Source organism: Bubalus kerabau, chromosome 1 (assembly GCF_029407905.1).
Source record: "Bubalus kerabau isolate K-KA32 ecotype Philippines breed swamp buffalo chromosome 1, PCC_UOA_SB_1v2, whole genome shotgun sequence".
NCBI classification, from domain to species: Eukaryota; Metazoa; Chordata; class Mammalia; order Artiodactyla; family Bovidae; genus Bubalus; species Bubalus kerabau.
The window spans coordinates 189,510,533-189,527,402 of NC_073624.1; the positions used below are offsets into that span (position 1 = coordinate 189,510,533).

General features: G+C 55.7%; 2 protein-coding genes across 3 annotated transcripts in view; one reads left to right on the plus strand and one right to left on the minus strand.

Moving 5' to 3' along the window:
* The window catches only part of THOP1 (thimet oligopeptidase 1), a 15,053-nt gene extending 14,444 nt beyond the window's left edge, over positions 1 to 609 (minus strand). Inside the window, exon 1 of the mRNA XM_055547485.1 lies at positions 1 to 609. This exon is cut by the window's left edge and continues 539 nt beyond it. The gene's annotated coding sequence lies outside the window, so the exon portion shown is untranslated.
* A 963-nt stretch (positions 610 to 1,572) lies between these two features.
* SGTA (small glutamine rich tetratricopeptide repeat co-chaperone alpha) lies at positions 1,573 to 16,220 on the plus strand. Of its 2 annotated transcripts, none has more exons than XM_055547496.1 (12): positions 1,573 to 1,723; positions 8,502 to 8,639; positions 9,224 to 9,330; positions 9,482 to 9,566; positions 10,470 to 10,569; positions 10,882 to 10,986; positions 11,793 to 11,931; positions 12,598 to 12,660; positions 13,793 to 13,830; positions 14,594 to 14,683; positions 14,871 to 14,992; positions 15,073 to 16,220. In XM_055547496.1, exons 1-11 carry the CDS (start codon positions 1,603 to 1,605, stop codon positions 14,983 to 14,985), a joined length of 1,101 nt encoding a protein of 366 aa, XP_055403471.1. In that variant the 5' UTR covers positions 1,573 to 1,602; the 3' UTR covers positions 14,986 to 14,992; positions 15,073 to 16,220. The 2 variants fall into 2 exon arrangements, with proteins under 2 accessions (XP_055403471.1, XP_055403481.1); XM_055547506.1 differs by lacking the exon at positions 1,573 to 1,723 and adding an exon at positions 2,258 to 2,378.
* Positions 16,221 to 16,870: the final 650 nt, after the last annotated feature.

The following is a 16,870-nucleotide window of genomic DNA, read 5'->3' on the forward strand; positions in this document are numbered from 1 at the left end:
TCCTGCCCAGCTTCAAGTATCTAATGAATAAAGAAGGTGCGCCACATACATTAGCTGAAACCAGTTGGTCAATAAAATTAAACACACATTTACTTAAAAAACAAAAATGTGTGTAAGCAAAGTAAGTGTTGTTGAGAAAGCTTCAGAAAACGGATCCAGGACTTCAAAAAACAGGTGTTTTGAAACAGTGAAGTTGCCTGACCTAGGGATTATTGGTTAAAACAAAATCTTGAGGCGGTCCAGAGGTTAGGACTCCACTCTTTCACTTTGGTGTTGGACAGGGAGGCCTGGCGTGCTGAGGTTCATGGGGTTGCAAAGAGTCGGACAGGACTGAGCGACTGAACTGACCTGAACTGAAATGGGCGCAGGTTTGAGTCCTTCTCCGTAGGGCCCCAAAGAGTCGGACACGACTGAGCATGCACGTATGCATAGGAAACTAAGCGCAGTGCGCAAAAAAACCCCCTAAATATCAACCTTGAACCACCTGAGTCACCCAGAAACTCACGAGAATTAAATATGCCCCCAAACCCACCTCCTTTATTTATCCTTCATTTCTGCAAAAGAAATGAAAATACCCTGGGCTGTTAAGTGTGCGTTTTAAGTAGGATAAAAATGAATTGGGAGAACATTTCTGGCAACTTTCACCCTAATGACGGTCACTTAGTAGGGAATTTCCCATTACCCATCCTCGATTTTTTTCTCTCTTGAGACCGTCAAGTTTAATTCTACGTTAGTCTTCATTTTCGCTGTTTCCTATAGCTGGAGTGCTTTTCTCCTGTTCTTCAAATTCACCTGTGGGAGAGAGACCCTCCCTAATCATCCCAGCCAATTTACCCCCCAAACACAGCACACCACGTTTTCTTCATAGTGCTTGGCATTGAGTAAAATCTGTTCATTTATATACTAGTTTGTGGCTCAGAGGGTAAAGTGTCTGCCTGCAATGCGGGAGACCCGCGTTCGATCCCTGGGTCAGGAAGATCCCCTGGAGAAGGAAATGACAACCCACTCCAGTATTCTTGCCTGGAGACTCCCATGGACAGAGGAGCCTGGTAGGCTACAGTTCATGGGGTCGCAAAGAGTCGGACACGACTGAGCGACTTCACTCACTCACTCACTCAATCACTAGTTTACAGTATACCGCAATACAAGGTAATGAGAGCAAACATTTCCCTTTATAGTTGGCGTACATATTCGTTGACTACTAGGCACCTGCTGTGAACAAAAATCTGTGAATTATTATACTTTATTCTGATGGACTGAATGAATAAAATAATTCACTTGTTGGAGGATGGATGAGTAAAAAAAATAAATAACAGTTGCTCGAATTCAAAGATAGTCTATGATGCTCCGGGCGCCAGATACCCAAACGCAGCTGCACCACGTGGCCCACTCGGCACCACCTGACGACTCAGCCAACCCACAAGAATCCTCCACCGTCCCATGATGCACCACTCCATTCCCGCTGTAGAGGACAAGTCAGTCCTGATTTCCGGCCTCCATTCGCTCGCAGTGGTTGGTTGCCCTAACGACTAGCTTGTCCCAGCCTCTAAAGTGCGTCACTTCCCCTTATGCCAGCCTTGATAATTGGCGCGCCTGCGCAGAATGAAAGCCAGGAGGCGCTTGCCCCTTCTGCGCAGGCGTCTCAGTTGGGGGGGCGGGACCGGGAGGCGCCGTGGTGCGCAGGCGCAGCCGTCGGTGGGTCCCGGGTTCGGCTGCCTGAGAGGTGAGTCGGGGGCTTCGGCGCAGGTCCGAATGGGCCTGAGGTCCGCAGTTCGGGGCGTCTGGGGCTTCTGGGGCTCCTGTGCCCGTAGGAAGACGTCGGTCCGGGGCCGGGGTCGCCATGATTTGCGGAGTGCTGTGAGTGGGCGGCGCGGAGGGGAAACTGAGGCCAGACCGCGTCGGGCAAGCCCTTGGCTGCCCAGGTTTCCTTCCTCTGGACTCCAGGCCTATGAAATACGGATTAGGAGGCCCGGGGGTGGATAGCGGGAGGCATAGCGCCCCGCACGCAGTGAGCACTCGCTGGGTGTCCGCTGTGTCCCGGAAACACGGTCTTTTTGAATCGGGGCCCCGGTCCTTGGGGTTCAAGTCGGGGCTCCCTGACCCGGCGCCTCCACTGTTCACCTGGGTGACCTTGACCAGCCTCTTGGCTTCTCGGAGCCTGTTTCCCCCTCCGTATAACGGGCGTCGTCACAGTCCCTGCATGGGGTAGGGGGACTTCCCGAGAGGACTAAAGCCGCAGGGCCCCCAGCGCGAAGTGACAGCTCCAAGAGATCAACAGCGGTTAGTCCAATTTCACGAGGACGACCTCTGCCTGTTGTGCCGGAGACGGGGGCGAAATCTGGCGCTGAGGACCGGCTCATCCACCTCTCGCTGGCTCTGTGAGTTTGGGCAAGTCGCTTGCCCCCTCCACGACCCTTTCCTGCCACGAATAGGGGCTGTAGAAGTATGTCTCTTAGGGTCATTATGAGGTTAAGTACATGTGGAACCCTCTTTCATTAGGTTCTTGCTACTTGTCTAGAGCTTCCTAGAGGACAGATGGTTTTGTTATCAGATGCTAGGAAATGCGTGAGCACTCTGCATCTCCGCCCAGCAACGTTTCCCATTTTCTTTTGTTTCTCTCTCTGGTTATTTGTTTTGTCTGCTTTTCCTCTCCCTAGGCCAGGCATTTTGTCCTCTAAGGGAACACGGGGCCATGTCTGGGGACGTCTATGGCTGTCACAACCAGGGGCGCCCCTGGTATCAAGGGGGTGGTGACCAGGGATGCTGCTCCACATTCCACAGGATGGCCCCACGGAGAACAGCCTGGCCCTCAATGTCCACAGTGCGGAAGTACGTCCTACCTCAGACTAGTGGTTTTTCACCCGTGCTCTCCAGAAGGGGTGAAGGATGTGAACCCCCAAGAAATCACATGCAAGGTTTGGTGTGGGTGTCCACATTTGTGGGTGAGGAAAGGGTATTTTGGAGTTTGGAGCTCTAGGAATCAAGTTGCGCAGGTTCAAAACAGCAGATATGCATCTTCCCTGGATGACCTTGGAGGTTGCTCCCATCCCTCTGGGCCTCAGTTTTTTATGCTGTACAGTGGGAGTTTGATTAAACAAACAGTGACCAGGGGGCCAAATCCCACTGCAGCCTCTTTTGGCGGGGAGGGATCTAGTTCCCTGACCAGGGATCGAACTAGGACCCCCTGCATTGGGAACATGGAGGCTTAGCCACTGGACCACAGGGAAGTCCCTGCAGCCTGTTTTTGTGAATGAGGTTTTGTGGGATAGAGCCCACTGGATCACACGCATGTTACCTGGCGCCTGGGAAGCTGAACGTCCTCACCCTGGCCCTTCTTTTCAGAAGATGTTTGCTGACCCCTGAAATAAGCAAGTGTGGGTACAGTATACAGCTCAGGTTTGTAAGTGCTGGGCACTCCAAGGATTTCATTCAGGGCTTTATAATTAAGTCTTCCTGGAAGGGTAAGTGGCCCTAAATCGGGTTAAGCACTGCCCTGTATTGAGAGCTATAGTCTTTTCTATAAATTTTTGTTATTGTTGTTTGTTTATTTTTGGCTGCACTGAGTCTTTGTTGCTATGCATGCACTTTCTGTAGTTGCAGAAAGCGGGAGTTCTCTCTAGTTGTGGTGTGTGGGCCTCTCATTGCGGTGGCTTCCCTTGTTGCAGAGCAAGGGCTCTAGGGCACCTGGGCTTCACTAGTTGCCGTTCACAGGCGCAGTTGTTACGGTGCTTGGGCTTAGCTGCCCAGCCACATGTGGTATCTTCCCGGACCAGGGATCGAACCCATGTCCCCTGCATTGGCACCACTGGACACCCAGGGAATTCCTGAGGCTGGGGTGTTTTTAGTGAGAAAATGGAAAGGTGGATGGAGAGCCAGCAGGGCTTCTGAAGGCACCGGGAGGAACTGGCACTGGGTCCCTGGCCTCAGCCGCACCCCAGGGCCATTGTCCATTCCCGGCCAGTCTCCTGCCTGCACCCCATGCCTGCAGCCAGTGCCCTGCAGCCTTCTGGGCCTCACAAAGCCCTTGCTGTTCTTGTGAGAGAGAACAGTCCTGCTGAGGATTCTGTTTCCTAGCCAAAGCCTGACAAGTCGGAATTGTTCCTGAGCCCCTGGTGCCCAGTAGCAGCTGAGGAAGAGCATGTGCCAGCATTTCTGTACTCACTTTGCTGGGAGCAGGAAGGTGATGCGGGCCATCCAGAGGGAGGAGAATGGCCACTCGCATGGACCGCCTGCGTCCAACAGGTGCCAGTCCCACTGCAGACTCGCAGTCTCTTGTCTGCAGTCCTGAAACCCAGCATGCATGTGTGCTGAGCTGCTTCAGTCGTGTCTGATTCTTTGCAACCCTGTGGACTGTAGCTCTCTAGGCTTCTCTGTCCATGGGATTCTCCAGGCAAGAATACTGGCATGGGTTGCTGTGCCCTCCTCCAGGGGATCTTCCTGACCCAGGGATTGAACCTGCATCTCTTCTGTCTCCTGCATTGGCAGGTGTGTTCTTTACCATTTGAGCCACCTGGGAAGTCCCGTGTAACCCAAAATACTTGGCGAATGCAGGATTTGCTGAAAGTTCACAGCCAAGTCATTTGGCCAGAAAATCTGCCCTTTATTTTTCCCACTTGGTGTGTATCAGTGACTTTCAACTGGGGGTTTGGTGACGTCTAGAGACTTTTGTGATTGGCAACACCCTGGGTAGGGTAGGGGGATTTTCCTGGGATCGAAGGTGTGAGGGAGAGGGATGCTGCCCCATCCCTCACAGCTCCCAGGACGCCCCCTGCACAGTGACCTGACCCCTTGTCAGCTATGCCGAGGGGGCGGGCCCCTGCATTCACATTTGAGAAAAATACTGAGTTTGATGCCTGCTCACACTGGACACCACAGTAAATTCCCAATGGTCAGACAGTGTGAACAGGAGGGCCCCAGTGTCACCTCCCTACAGTGGGTCACCTCCCCGCCCTTCCACTCAGGTGTGTATTTAAATATGATCAGGGTCCCAGGACCTCAAAGGTCACATGGTGATGGAACCCAGTCTTGTCCCATCCCACCCCACCCCCTCTCCCAGAAGATGGATGCAGAGGGTGCTATTAAACACCCTTCAGTGCACATTCTCCCCAGCCCCCCATGTCTGTAGAGCCTGGGGGAGACACCTACATGAGATGCTGGAATCTCCCAGCAGCCTCCATTACCCTGTTTTATAGGAGAGAGTGAGGACATCCACTGGGCCCCCTTCAGATGGGGCGCAGAGCATCTCAGCCCTGAGGCAGGGGGTGACAAGGAGCTGGCCTCAGATGGAGACTGCTGGGCCTGAGGCATTAAGATTGTAGGGCCTAGCATCGTCCCTGGGTGGGCTCCAGGGCCCTGGTCTTGGCACTCAGTGCGTCGGATTGGGGGCCAAATCTTGGGAGAAGGTCCTGTCATAGACCAGAAGAAGCCCTGGAAGTGGGAAACCAGGCATCAGTGGCCTCAAGGGAGGCATCTGTCGGGGGAGAGGGCTGTTAGCAGCACATGCGAAGGTCCTGGGGTATGGCGGGGGGTGGGGCTGGAAGAACTGAGAGTGTGCAGGGAACACATGTGACTTCATCTCTGAATTCCCTGGACCCCCAGCAACCCCTTAGAGTCACTCCCTCCATCCTTACAGCTTGCTCACATAGACATCAGGTTGCCTCTTTATTTTCTTAAGTAAATGCCTGTTGTCACAAAGGCCACATTTATTCCCTGGGAGGGAAAGCAGACCGCCCACCCTGCCGCGCCCACCACCACCCCCCGCCCCCAGTACCCTCCCAGCCCAGCATGAATCTCAGTGACCTACTGCTGCCTCCCATGGGTATGACGGGGGGCCATGCCCCAAGGTGCTGCCTGGAACACATGGGGGAGCCCCAGCTACCCAGTCCTGTGACCTTACCATGTCACCTTGACATGTGACCCCCCTCTGGGAGACCCTGACACCCTTCCATCCAGTTCAGTGAGTGTATTACCAGGTGAGCTGGTAAACATGAAGGACAGGTGGTAAATTCTCTGGGGTTTGGGGGCAGTGAGGAAAACCAAGCATATTATGGAGGCACTTCTGTAGCATATGAATGCAAAAGACATTTTCAGCTAAATGGATGGCTGCCAGGTGTGGCCCTTGACCCTTGATTTAGAGCAGAATATACAAAAGGACTAGGGTCCTGGCGTCTCAGAGGTCTGCATCCTAAGAGGACCACTTTGAGCTTTGAAAACAAGTTTTTTTCTAATTACAGTAGAATACACATAATGTAAAATTCACCATCCTAACTATTTCAAAGTGCACAGTTCAGTGGCTTTAAGCACATTCAACATTGTCATGCAACCATCCCCACCCTTATCTCCAGAACTTTCTCATCTTCCTGAACTGAACCTCATTAAACACTGACTCCACTCCCCTAGCCCCTGGCCCCACCATCTACTTCCTGTCTCTATGGATCTGACTCCTCCAGGGACCTCCTATGAGTAGAGCAAAACAGTATTTGTTCTTCTGTGTCTGCTTCTCTCACTAAGCATCATATCTTCAAGGTCTGTCTAGGTTGTAGCAGGTGTCAGAACCTCCTTTCTTTTTAAGGCTGAGTAATATTCCACTATGTGGATGGACCACATTTATTGACCCATCGTCCATCCACTGACATTGGGTTGTGTCTGCCTTTTGGCTGTGGTGAATGAAGCTGCTGTTTGCAAAACAAATACCTGTGAAAACCAGGTGGTGAAGATGGTGAAGACAGGTAAGCCTGGTGTGCTGCAGTCCATGGAGTCGCAAAGAGTAGGACACGACTGAGCAACTGAACTGAAAAACCAGAACGTAGTTGACATTTTGGGTGGCAGCTTGCTGGTTCAGCTGGGGAATATGACTCGGTGTTGGGGGCTTCACTGTCCTCTGAGCACGTGAGTTGTGTGGGTTGGTCTCCATGGCCCCTCAGTGTTGTTCCTAAGATCCTCTGGCTGCACTACTGGCCACCTGCCCTCTGTGGCCTGGCCCATCCTGACCTTAGACCTCCTGGTTCCAGGGATACGCTTGAGCCAAAGGCACTTGCTTGGTAAAGGCTCATTGTGTCCAGAAATGGGGGAGGAAAGTCATTCCACTTCCCCCACCCTAAAGAGCTTTGGGGAGTGGGACAGTGGCCAAGATGCCCTGTCCAGCTGCATAAAACACCGCTTCTTCAAGTTCATGTTTTAGACATTGAGATATTCACATCCTATAACATTGAGTAGACTTCAGTACATTCACAGTGCTGTGCAGCTGTCACCTCTACTTCCAGAACATTCAGAAAGAAGCCCCAGTCGCTGACAACCAGGGACCCACTCTCTGTGTCTGTGAATTTGCCTGTTCTGGACATTTCCCATCAGTGGAATCGCACATTGTGTGGCCTTTTGTGTCTGGCTTCTCTCCTTTCTTTAAACTGTCAGTGATGTCGTTTTCTGCAAACCGGAAACAGGGCCCTAAGTGCCTCCAGGGTCACATGTCTTGAACCTGAGGGCCGAGGGTGGACAGCACCCGCCTTCTCTCAGCCAGTGTGCAAACCCTGGGGCTTAGGACTTGCTCCAGTTTGATTTACCTGTCACTGACCAGTGATGGGTTAGTGATAAGTCGGCCGGGAGGCTGCCCCTCGATTTCTAGGCCATGCAGGCTGTTCACCCCATGGGAGCATGTTAGGGGAACCAAGATATTTCACACTGCACATCCCAGCTGCCAGGTCAGCCCTCCGCAGGCCTGGCAAGCATGGGCTGCCCCCTCTGAGCCTGTTTACGCTCTGACTGGGAGGTGGTCCCCTGCAGGGGGCAAAGCTGCAGGGATGTGAAGTACCTGGCACATCATGGCACTGTGGGGGCCTGCCTTCCCAGCCATGACAACCATAAGTGTCACCAGGGTGTCCCAGGAAGGGTCACACAAAGCCTAGGAATACAGCAGGGTGTGCTGGAACCCAGAGGAGGCCCTCGGGCGGCCTGGAAGGGAGGGAGTCAGTGCCCTCTGGGCCTTTGGTCTGCTCAGGCCCACCAGCTGGTCCTGTCTGACCCTCATGGACAGTGCTTGTTCCCCCAATGTTTGGGACTCGGAATGTCAGAATGTTTTCTTGTCCTGAGCGTAGAGAAGCAGCAGGTGGGGTTGTGGCCCACCCTCTGTGTCCCTGGGGAGCCCTGTGTACCCCATCCAGCTGGTGAGGAGTGACGACCACTGGGCCCAGGGCCATGTCACCCTGGGGCAGGAATCAGGCAGGACTGCCAGGGGCTCTGGGTGGCCTCAGTGTCCCCTATGTGAAATGGGGAGAATGAACTTTCCTGCCTCTCTCGTTGAGCAGATACAGCTAGCCAGTGAGTTCAAGTGGCTCCTGCAGGGTGGGGTGTGTTGGGGCCTGGATGGTCTGGGGCAAGAGGTGCACGATGGTGGATGTGGGGGCAGAGGGGAAAAGGCTTGGCTGTCCTTGCCACCCTGTCCTCATGCCCTGAACCGTGTCCGCAGATCCTGAAGCCCCCAGGCCTGTCTCCTTCTATGTCTGCAGGTCCTGAAGCTCCCAGGCGTGTGTCCTCCCACCTCACGATGGACAACAAGAAGCGTCTGGCCTACGCCATCATCCGCTTCCTGCACGACCAGCTCCGGCATGGGGAGCTCTCGTCTGATGCCCAGGAAAGCCTGGAAGGTATGTGGGGGGTCACTAGTCTCCCTCCCTCCTTGGAGCTTGGGTCCTCTGCCCCCTGCTGCCAGCTACTTTCCCCCATCCTCCTCCTTCCTTCCCCCATCAGTGCCCAGGAGCTTTGTGGGGTGAGTGTGATGGGCCGGTCCCCGTCCTCTTTCACAGGGAGGGACGCTGGGCCCCCTGCTGGTTTTCTGTCACTTGCTCTTACAGTGAGGCACAGCCCCCTAGGGTTCTGAATCCCCCCGTTGAATGTGTGTCCCTACCCACCGAAGATGGAAATGAGGCTGAGGACCCCAGGCCAGACCCAGCAGTCAGACCACCCGGGCGGCCCCAGCATTGTGACCCCACAGACAGCCCTGAGGTCACCATCTGCTCCCTCCTAGGCAGGGATAGCACTGTCCCCTCTCCTCCCAGCCTCAGGGCTCAAGGGGTAGGTCCATCCTCCACTTCCCCGAGGAATCAGAACCACAACCGATGCATTCCGAGGCCTTGGCGAGCTGGCCCGAGAAGGGAAGCTCGAATCTTGCCTGCCAGGATCGCAGTCTCGGGGCTGGGGTCAGCAGAGTGCACCTCCATTCCCCTGGCAGTTGCCATCCAGTGCCTGGAGACCGCTTTCGGGGTGACGGTGGAGGACAGCGACCTCGCGCTCCCCCAAACTCTTCCGGAAATATTTGAAGCAGCTGCCACGGGCAAGGTGAGCCTTCGGGTCCCACGGGACCATGGGTCGGTCGCAGAACAAGGGCCTGAGTCACCCCCAGAGGCATGAAGGGTGCTGAGCTGGGTGGGGCAGGGGGACGGTGGTTTCCTACTGCCTCTCCAGCAACTCAATTTCGCTTTGGGGACAGGAGCTGCCACCAGATCTGAGGAGCCCCCAGGAAACCCCGCCTTCGGAGGAGGACTCGGCCGAGGCAGAACGCCTCAAAACTGAAGGTGAGGAGCACCCCACAACCTGGTCTCCAGATGCTGCAGGAAGTAGAAGCCAGCCGGTCCGTCAGAGTAGATGGCGAGCCAGCCTTGGAGTCGGGGTCAGGGGCTTCTGCATGGATGTAGAGACATAGAGAAGTCAGACCCTCAGTGGGAGGGATGTAAATGGCAAGGCCATTGTGGAGCTTTCCAAGTGGTTAGAGTGACCACATGACCCAGTGGGTCCTCCCAGGGGTATGCCCAGAAGGTGTGCAAACACGTCCACAAAGGTGCTTGTGCTCATAGCGGAAACCAGCCAGTTGCCTATCAGCCGATGAGTGGATGCACACGTGTGGTCTCTGCACACTCGGGGATGTCACTTAGTTCCAGAAAGCGATGAAGCACTGACACTCGCTACCAGGTAGACAGACCCTGAGGACACGATGCTCAGTGAGAGAAGCAGACACGGAAGGACACACAGGGTGTGATTCCACTGATGGGAAACGTCCAAAACAGGCAGATCCACAGACACAGAGAGTGGATTCCTGGTTGTCAGGGACTGGGGAGTGGTAACAGCTATTGGTGCTTATGTTCAGCTGATGGAATGTACTGGAGTTAGTGGTGATAATTGGGCCACTCTGCACATACTAAAAACTGCAGAATTATATACTTTTGAAGGATAGGATTATGGTATGTGAATTCTATCTCATTAAAACTGGGCTGTTTCTGAAGGAACGAGCAAGAGTGATGGCATTTGAGGCTTAGCTTCCCAAATGGCACAGCCAGGGCCACGACAGTTGCCACCAGCCTGACCTGTATTTGAGTGTCACGTCCTGGGCCCTAAAACCCCATCCCCTCACAGGGAAGCCGAGAGAGCCAAGAAGGCTGCCTCCGACCCCAGGATGGATGTATTCTTTCCTTTTTCTTTAGGAAATGAGCAGATGAAAGTAGAGAACTTCGAGGCCGCTGTGCACTTCTATGGGAAAGCCATTGAGCTGAACCCTGCGAATGCCGTCTACTTCTGTAACAGGTGCAACCTGGAGTGTGGGGGAGGAGGGAGTTGCTGGCAGGGGCCTGGGCAGGCTGTGGGAGAGAATGGGGAGAGTGGTCGCACCCAAGGCTGGGGTGGCGATGCCTCAGCTGCCATCCTAAATGACACACTTGGCCGGGTGGGTAGCCAGGCGTGAGTGAGCATGAGCAGGTACCAAGCGTGGGCACTCAGCTTGCCTGGGCCTCCCACTCTCGGCGACCCTGCCTCTGCCCCACCAGGTAGCCAGGGAGACCGGGCGAGGGGCTGCGAGGAGGAGCTGGCTCCCCAACCTTTCTGCTTGTCCTCCCCCAGAGCTGCAGCCTACAGCAAACTGGGGAACTATGCAGGGGCAGTGCAGGACTGCGAGCGGGCCATCTGCATAGACCCGTCCTACAGCAAGGCCTATGGCAGAATGGGGTGAGTGTGCCTGCCCATCCACCCCGCGGACACCGTCTGCCCGGGGCGCTTGTGTTAGGGACAAAGCCCCACACCATCCCAAGTCCAGGCTGACACCTGAGCTTCTGAGCCCCCGGCGTAAGTCACAGTTCTTATGACCCCTCCCTGGGCTCAGCGATTCCCCATGAGGCTCACAAAAGTCAGGAGGACATGTCATTTAGGTGATTTTTCTTTTTTTAATATCTCTTTGGCTGTAATGGGTCTTAGTTGTGGCACATGGGATCTTTTAGTTGTGAATTCTCAGTTGGGGCATGTGGGATCTAGTTCCTGGACTAGGGATCAAACCAGGTCCCTTGCATTGAGAGTTCACCATCTCAGCCACCAGACTATCAGGAAATTCCTGTGTCATTTAGTTTAATCAGCTTTTTGTGAAGAAACAGATGGACAGCAGATGCAGAGACATGGAGGGCAAGGCTGGGGAGGGTCCCAGGCAGAGCATCTCTCCCCATGGGGTTCAGGGTGCACCCCACCTGGCACTCGGGGGGGTCATCAGTGGAGGTGGGTTTTTTTTGTTTTTGTTTTTGTTTTGGAGGTGGGTTTTATAACTGTCTCTAGCACTTCCCTCTGTGGATGTTGGGGGTGGCTGGCTGGTGTCCTGGCCTGCAGCCCATCCTGAGGCTCCTCCTTGTCATGAACTCCCAGGTGGTCCCGGGATGCACCTGAGACCAGCTCTGCCAAGCAGGGAGGTAGGGTTCTGACCCCCCCACCACGAGAACTGGGGCTGCCTCCCGGACCCTCCCCCATGCCCTCTGTCCCTCCATCTGCAGCCTGGCACTATCCAGCCTGAACAAGCACACGGAGGCCGTGGCCTACTACAGAAAGGCCCTGGAGCTGGATCCCGACAATGAGACCTACAAGTCCAACCTCAAGGTGGCTGAGCTGCGGCTGAGAGAGGCACCCAGTCCCGTGAGTCCAGTGGGATAGCGATTGGGGGCGGGGCAGCTGGGTTGGAGGGCAAGGCCAGACCTGGGTGTGGAGACCCTCTGGTGCTGGGGGCTGGTCCTCTGTTCAGCGGGGTCCTGTCCTGAGAGAAGGGGCTGATCCCAGAAACAGAAGGGGGCATGTCACTCAGGGAAGCCACCCCTCGGGGTGGGGACCAGAGCCTATCAGTGGTTCCCTGGAGAGGAGTCAGCCCTCAGGGCCAGCAGGCTCGGGGTACCTAGTGTGAATGATCTGAGGTGACCAGGGTGGGGACTGTGGCTCCACCTGTGGGGGCCCCGTGAAGGAGGGGTCATGTTGGCCTGCACTGGGAGGTGTGCAAGTGAAAGGTGCAGTCATGGACGAGTTGGTTACTATCTCTAAGGACTTGCTACTCTTGGAGGGCACTGTCCTTTCTCAGTCAGCTTCAAAGTAAAAGCTGAGGTTAACATGCTGAGCTCCTCCTGGGTGACCCACACGTGGTGCTTCCTTCTACAAAGCTCCGTCTGGCTGCAGGCCTGGACCGCCTGAGCTGCAGGGACGCCCAGGATTCCAGCATGCCCCCCATGGAAAACTTTACCCCTCACTTGCTGGGGACTAGCCTTCGAGGTCCTGTGTCCCGGCACCACTGACCAGGGTTTTTCTCATCCGCAGACGGGAGGTGTTGGCAGCTTTGACATCGCAGGCCTGCTGAACAACCCAGGCTTCATGAGCATGGTAATGGCCTCACCTGCCCCCGCTGCCCCTGCCTATGGTCAGAACAGCCACAGACGTCCCAGGGAGGGGGTACCTGCAGCACCCTCTGTCAGACTCCTCAATGTCAAGCACAGGGAGCAGACTGAGCCCACCTCTCCCAGCCCTGCACCCCATGCTGAGCCCCTTCTCAGTGTGGACACAGTGACTACCGAGTGGCTACACCTGCTCCCTGAGGTGCAGATGAGACTTGGCAGGGCGTGGCGGCCCCAGAGAAAGGCCACCTTCTGTGCAGAGGTGCGTGTTCTGCATAGGGCGTCCCCCGGGAGCAGGCACCTGGCGTGTCCACACACCTGTGCAGTTCCAGGTGGTCTTGCTGGTCCTCAGGGCTCACTGCTGGCTCCAGGGGCCCCAGGGTCTCAGACCATCAGGAAGAGGAGCCCCAGCTGCCAGAGAAATGTCTCTGTCCCGATGAGACGTGTCCGGCCTCCCATGTTGTAGCTGGGCCTCTGCTCTCATCCAGGGACAGATGGCCACAAGGCAGGAGGACACCCAGCCAGGGAACGCAGCTGGCAGTGGCCACTCCTTTGGCCTCGTCCATTGGGGTCAATGATCACAGCCCTCCGAGGCTTTGTGCAGTGCTGTTAGTACCCAGCCATGCCTGGTGCTCGTACGACTGTGACCTGAGACAGCCACAAAGGGCGGTGGACAGGCCACGGCCAGGTGGTAGCGCTGTCTTGCCCTTTTTGGAAGGAGCCACAACCTGGAAGTCACCTCCCTGACCTATGCTCATGTTTGTCTTAAAATTGGCCCAGAGGAGATCGTCCCAACTTGGCAGGGGAGGGGATCAGTGCAGGGAAGATAACAAGTGTCATCGTTTATCCACAGAGGAGAACTGGGACCAACTCTTCTGGGGCGTCCCCATCCGGGGTGGTGACGAGGTGCCTGGAATCTCCTAAGATGAGAGTCCAGACAGGATGAAAGTAGGGAAGTGGGGGAGGGTTGCAGTGCGTTATGGGTGGTAAGGCCTGGGGAAGAGGCAGGCAGGCGCTCTGGGTGCTGGACTGGAGGCCCATGGTGCTCACAGGGTAACCTTGTCAGTGGCAGGATGCGTTGGGGAGTCTGCCCCATCTGACAGGTCTGTTCTCTTCTTCAGGCATCAAACCTGATGAACAATCCCCAGGTTCAGCAGCTGTAAGTGACCACTGTTCTCCTTTGGGTCTTTCTGAAATACTTCTTTGGCTGTGGTTTTAGTTGCAGCACTCGGGATCTGCATCACAGTGCATGGACTCTCAGTCGTTCCACGGGAGCTTAGTAGTTGCAGTGCGTGAGCTCAGTTGCTCCATGGCATGTGGGATCTTACTTTCTCAGCAGGGATTGAACCTGCATCTCCTGGATTGCGGGCAAATTCTTAGCTACTGGACCACTAGGGAAGTCCTTTCTTCTTTGGACCTTGTGGTTAAAAATTATTGTGGTAAAAGATGCATACAGTTTGCTATTTTATCCATTTTAAGGTCTATAGATCCATGGCATTAAGTACGCTTATGATGTCCTGTAGCTGGTCACTACAATCTAATTCCAGAACGTCCATCACCCCAAAATGAAGCCCCACCCCATGAGTGTGGTCTCCCAGCTCCTGACTACCAGTCACCCGTCTGTGGATCAGCCTGACAGTGTTTCACGTCAGTGGACTCAGACATTCTGTGGTCTTTTGTGTCACCGGCATGGCCTAGTGTCCCTGGGGGGCAGCACTGCCCCACTGAGAATCACTGTTTTTAAGTAAAAAATGGATGTTCCTGGGAAAGTTGGTGAAACTGACAGGTTGCAGTCAGAAGGGTGGGCTCAGGGGGAGTTGGGTCCCAGGGGACATCTCTTGCCAGCAGAGGGGAAGGGTTGAGCAGGGCTGCAGGGGGAAAAGGGGGCTGAGCCGTCGTCAAGTCCAGGACTCTCTTTGCAGCATGTCTGGCATGATTTCGGGCGGCCACAACCCCCTGGGGACTCCCGGCACCAGCCCCTCGCAGAATGACCTGGCCAGTCTCATCCAGGCGTGAGTGGACCTGCCAGGCAGGGTTCCCGGGTGGGGCAGGGTCCAGGGTCCCTGGGTGCTCTGTGGGGCCTCATCCTCCAGAGAGTGGTCCCCCTGCCCTCCAGGGGCATGTCAGGTGGGGAGAGGTGGCTGGGTGGGTGCCTTGGACCTGGCTGAACCCAGGCATGCCCCCTGCCCCCACCTGCAGGGGCCAGCAGTTCGCTCAGCAAATGCAGCAACAGAACCCAGAGTTGATAGAGCAGCTCCGCAGTCAGATCAGGAGTCGGACTCCCAGTGCCAGCAACGACGACCAGCAGGAGTGACCGCCCCGTGAGTCCCCGGGGCTGGGGGTCACCTTGGGCCCTCAGGTCTCTTGCCAGGTGGTCCCACTCAGGTGTTTCTCCCTCCAGCCTGCCCAGCGCCATCGGGTCCTTCCCGGCCAACAGGAAGCCTTCTTGACCTTTTCCGTCTCTTCCCATTGGATCGCCCATGAGAGAAAAAGAACTTGGACCTGCATGTTAAGCCGGATTTTTACGATGTTTACTTTTACCTCCTCCCCTCCCTCCCTTTTTGTACTCTCTCACGGCCCCCAGATCCTTCTTGAAACAGAGCCAGCAAGCTGTGAGTGCAGACCAGCACCCATCTCCCTCCTGGCCCCCTGCCCTGAAGACCTGGTCACTAAAGTATTTTCTAGAACATTCTGAGGTGGGGGTGGTCTTCTCACTGCTCTCCGAGAAGTGGCCCGTGGGGTGCCGTGGCCCCGAAGCCCCTTCTTCAGCCCCTGCCTGCCCCCCCAGTCTGTCTGCAGGGCCTCCCAGCCCCCAAGAAGCCACTTTCTGAGTTGACTGTGGCCTCCCTGGCCACCCCTGCTCGAACGAGCTCACTGCCAGCCAGCCAGCCCGGCCCAGCAGACCCGGGTTTCACACAAGGAACTCCAGTTGCAAGTGCCCTGGAAGGCAGTTTCTGTGCCCAGCAGGGGCTGAAGCAGACGTCTTGGGTGCACATGACCCATTTCTGGGACTTGAATTCCAGTCCAGTGCTCGGATGGACTCGGGTCTGATCGCCATGCTTTTCCCAGTACTTAAAACTGACAGACTGCGAGGGGCCCTCTTGACCTTTGAGCTGGCTCCTGAGCCTGTCCCAGCCTGGCTGTGTATCCCAGCCACTGTCCTCTGTCCACAGGTGGTCCTGCTGGCCTGGCTTGCCTGCATCCTCAGCAGGCTCTCCTCCCACTTGGGGGTCGGGGCTACAGGGGTCCCTAATGGCCACCTGCCTGGGCCTGAGATCGCCAGGCAGCCACCCTGGATGTCCCTGCAGCCCAGGGCAGGGTGGAGAGGGTCCCTGGCACCGTGGCTCAGGCCACAATGTTCGCGATGGGATCGCTGGAGGCTCCCTGGTGGTGTCGGGTCGTGTGGGAGGCGACACCATACCAGTACTGTGTGTGTAGGTAACTCAAGAGAGAGACAGCCCCACACACATCCCGCAAGGCATCCTAACTCATGAGTGCTACCATGGTGACAAGATAACGTGTGGGGAATAAATAGACATCGTGACCTCTGCTGGCCTCCGTGTGGACCTCTCAGTGCCGCTCTGCCCCCACCCCCTCACCTCCCAGAGCTTCCGGGAACCCCCAGCGTGGACCCTGCATGGGTCACCCTGAACCATTGACCCAGGTTGTGTGTGCCTTCCCTGTCACCTTGGAGACAATCTCACAAATTTAGTGGCCTTTAACCACACACAGTGTTTCCATCCTGGAGGCCAGAAGTCAGACTGGGGACCCCCTTGGGCTAAATCCAGGTGTTGATGAGTCTGGCTCACTCCCTGTCCAGAGGCTGACACGTGTGGTGTAGGTGCAGAGGGTGTCAGGCCTGCACTCGACTCCCCCGGGTTGCTGGGCTGTGGAAATGCTTTGGGGCCATACCACTTTCTTTGGCTGTGACCTCTGGCTTCCAGTGGGTGTCCTCATAGCCTCTAGTGACCTTGAGCTGCTGTGTCCTTCAGAGGTGACCTCCCCATGTTCCCTGCCACTTGGATGGTGGCTGGTAAGTCACGAAGTTCAGGGAGAAGAGGAGTCCGTCCCCCATGCTACTACGGGCATGAGAGCTCTATCAGAGCAAAGGGCAGGCAAGTCCTGGCTGTGTCCCATGGAAGGGTGGACTGGCATTTACGTTGCTCCAGCTACCTGCCTGAGGAAATGGTCCCTCTTTA

Bases quoted from the DNA above. Each gene is read 5' to 3' on its own strand.
- SGTA (XM_055547496.1), top strand. From the start codon at position 1,603: ATGAAAGCCAGGAGGCGCTTGCCCCTTCTGCGCAGGCGTCTCAGTTGG. The intron at 10,987-11,792 runs GTGAGTGTGCCT...CTCCATCTGCAG, and splicing joins AAGGCCTATGGCAGAATGGG to CCTGGCACTATCCAGCCTGA. The intron at 12,661-13,792 runs GTAATGGCCTCA...TCTCTTCTTCAG, and splicing joins ACCCAGGCTTCATGAGCATG to GCATCAAACCTGATGAACAA.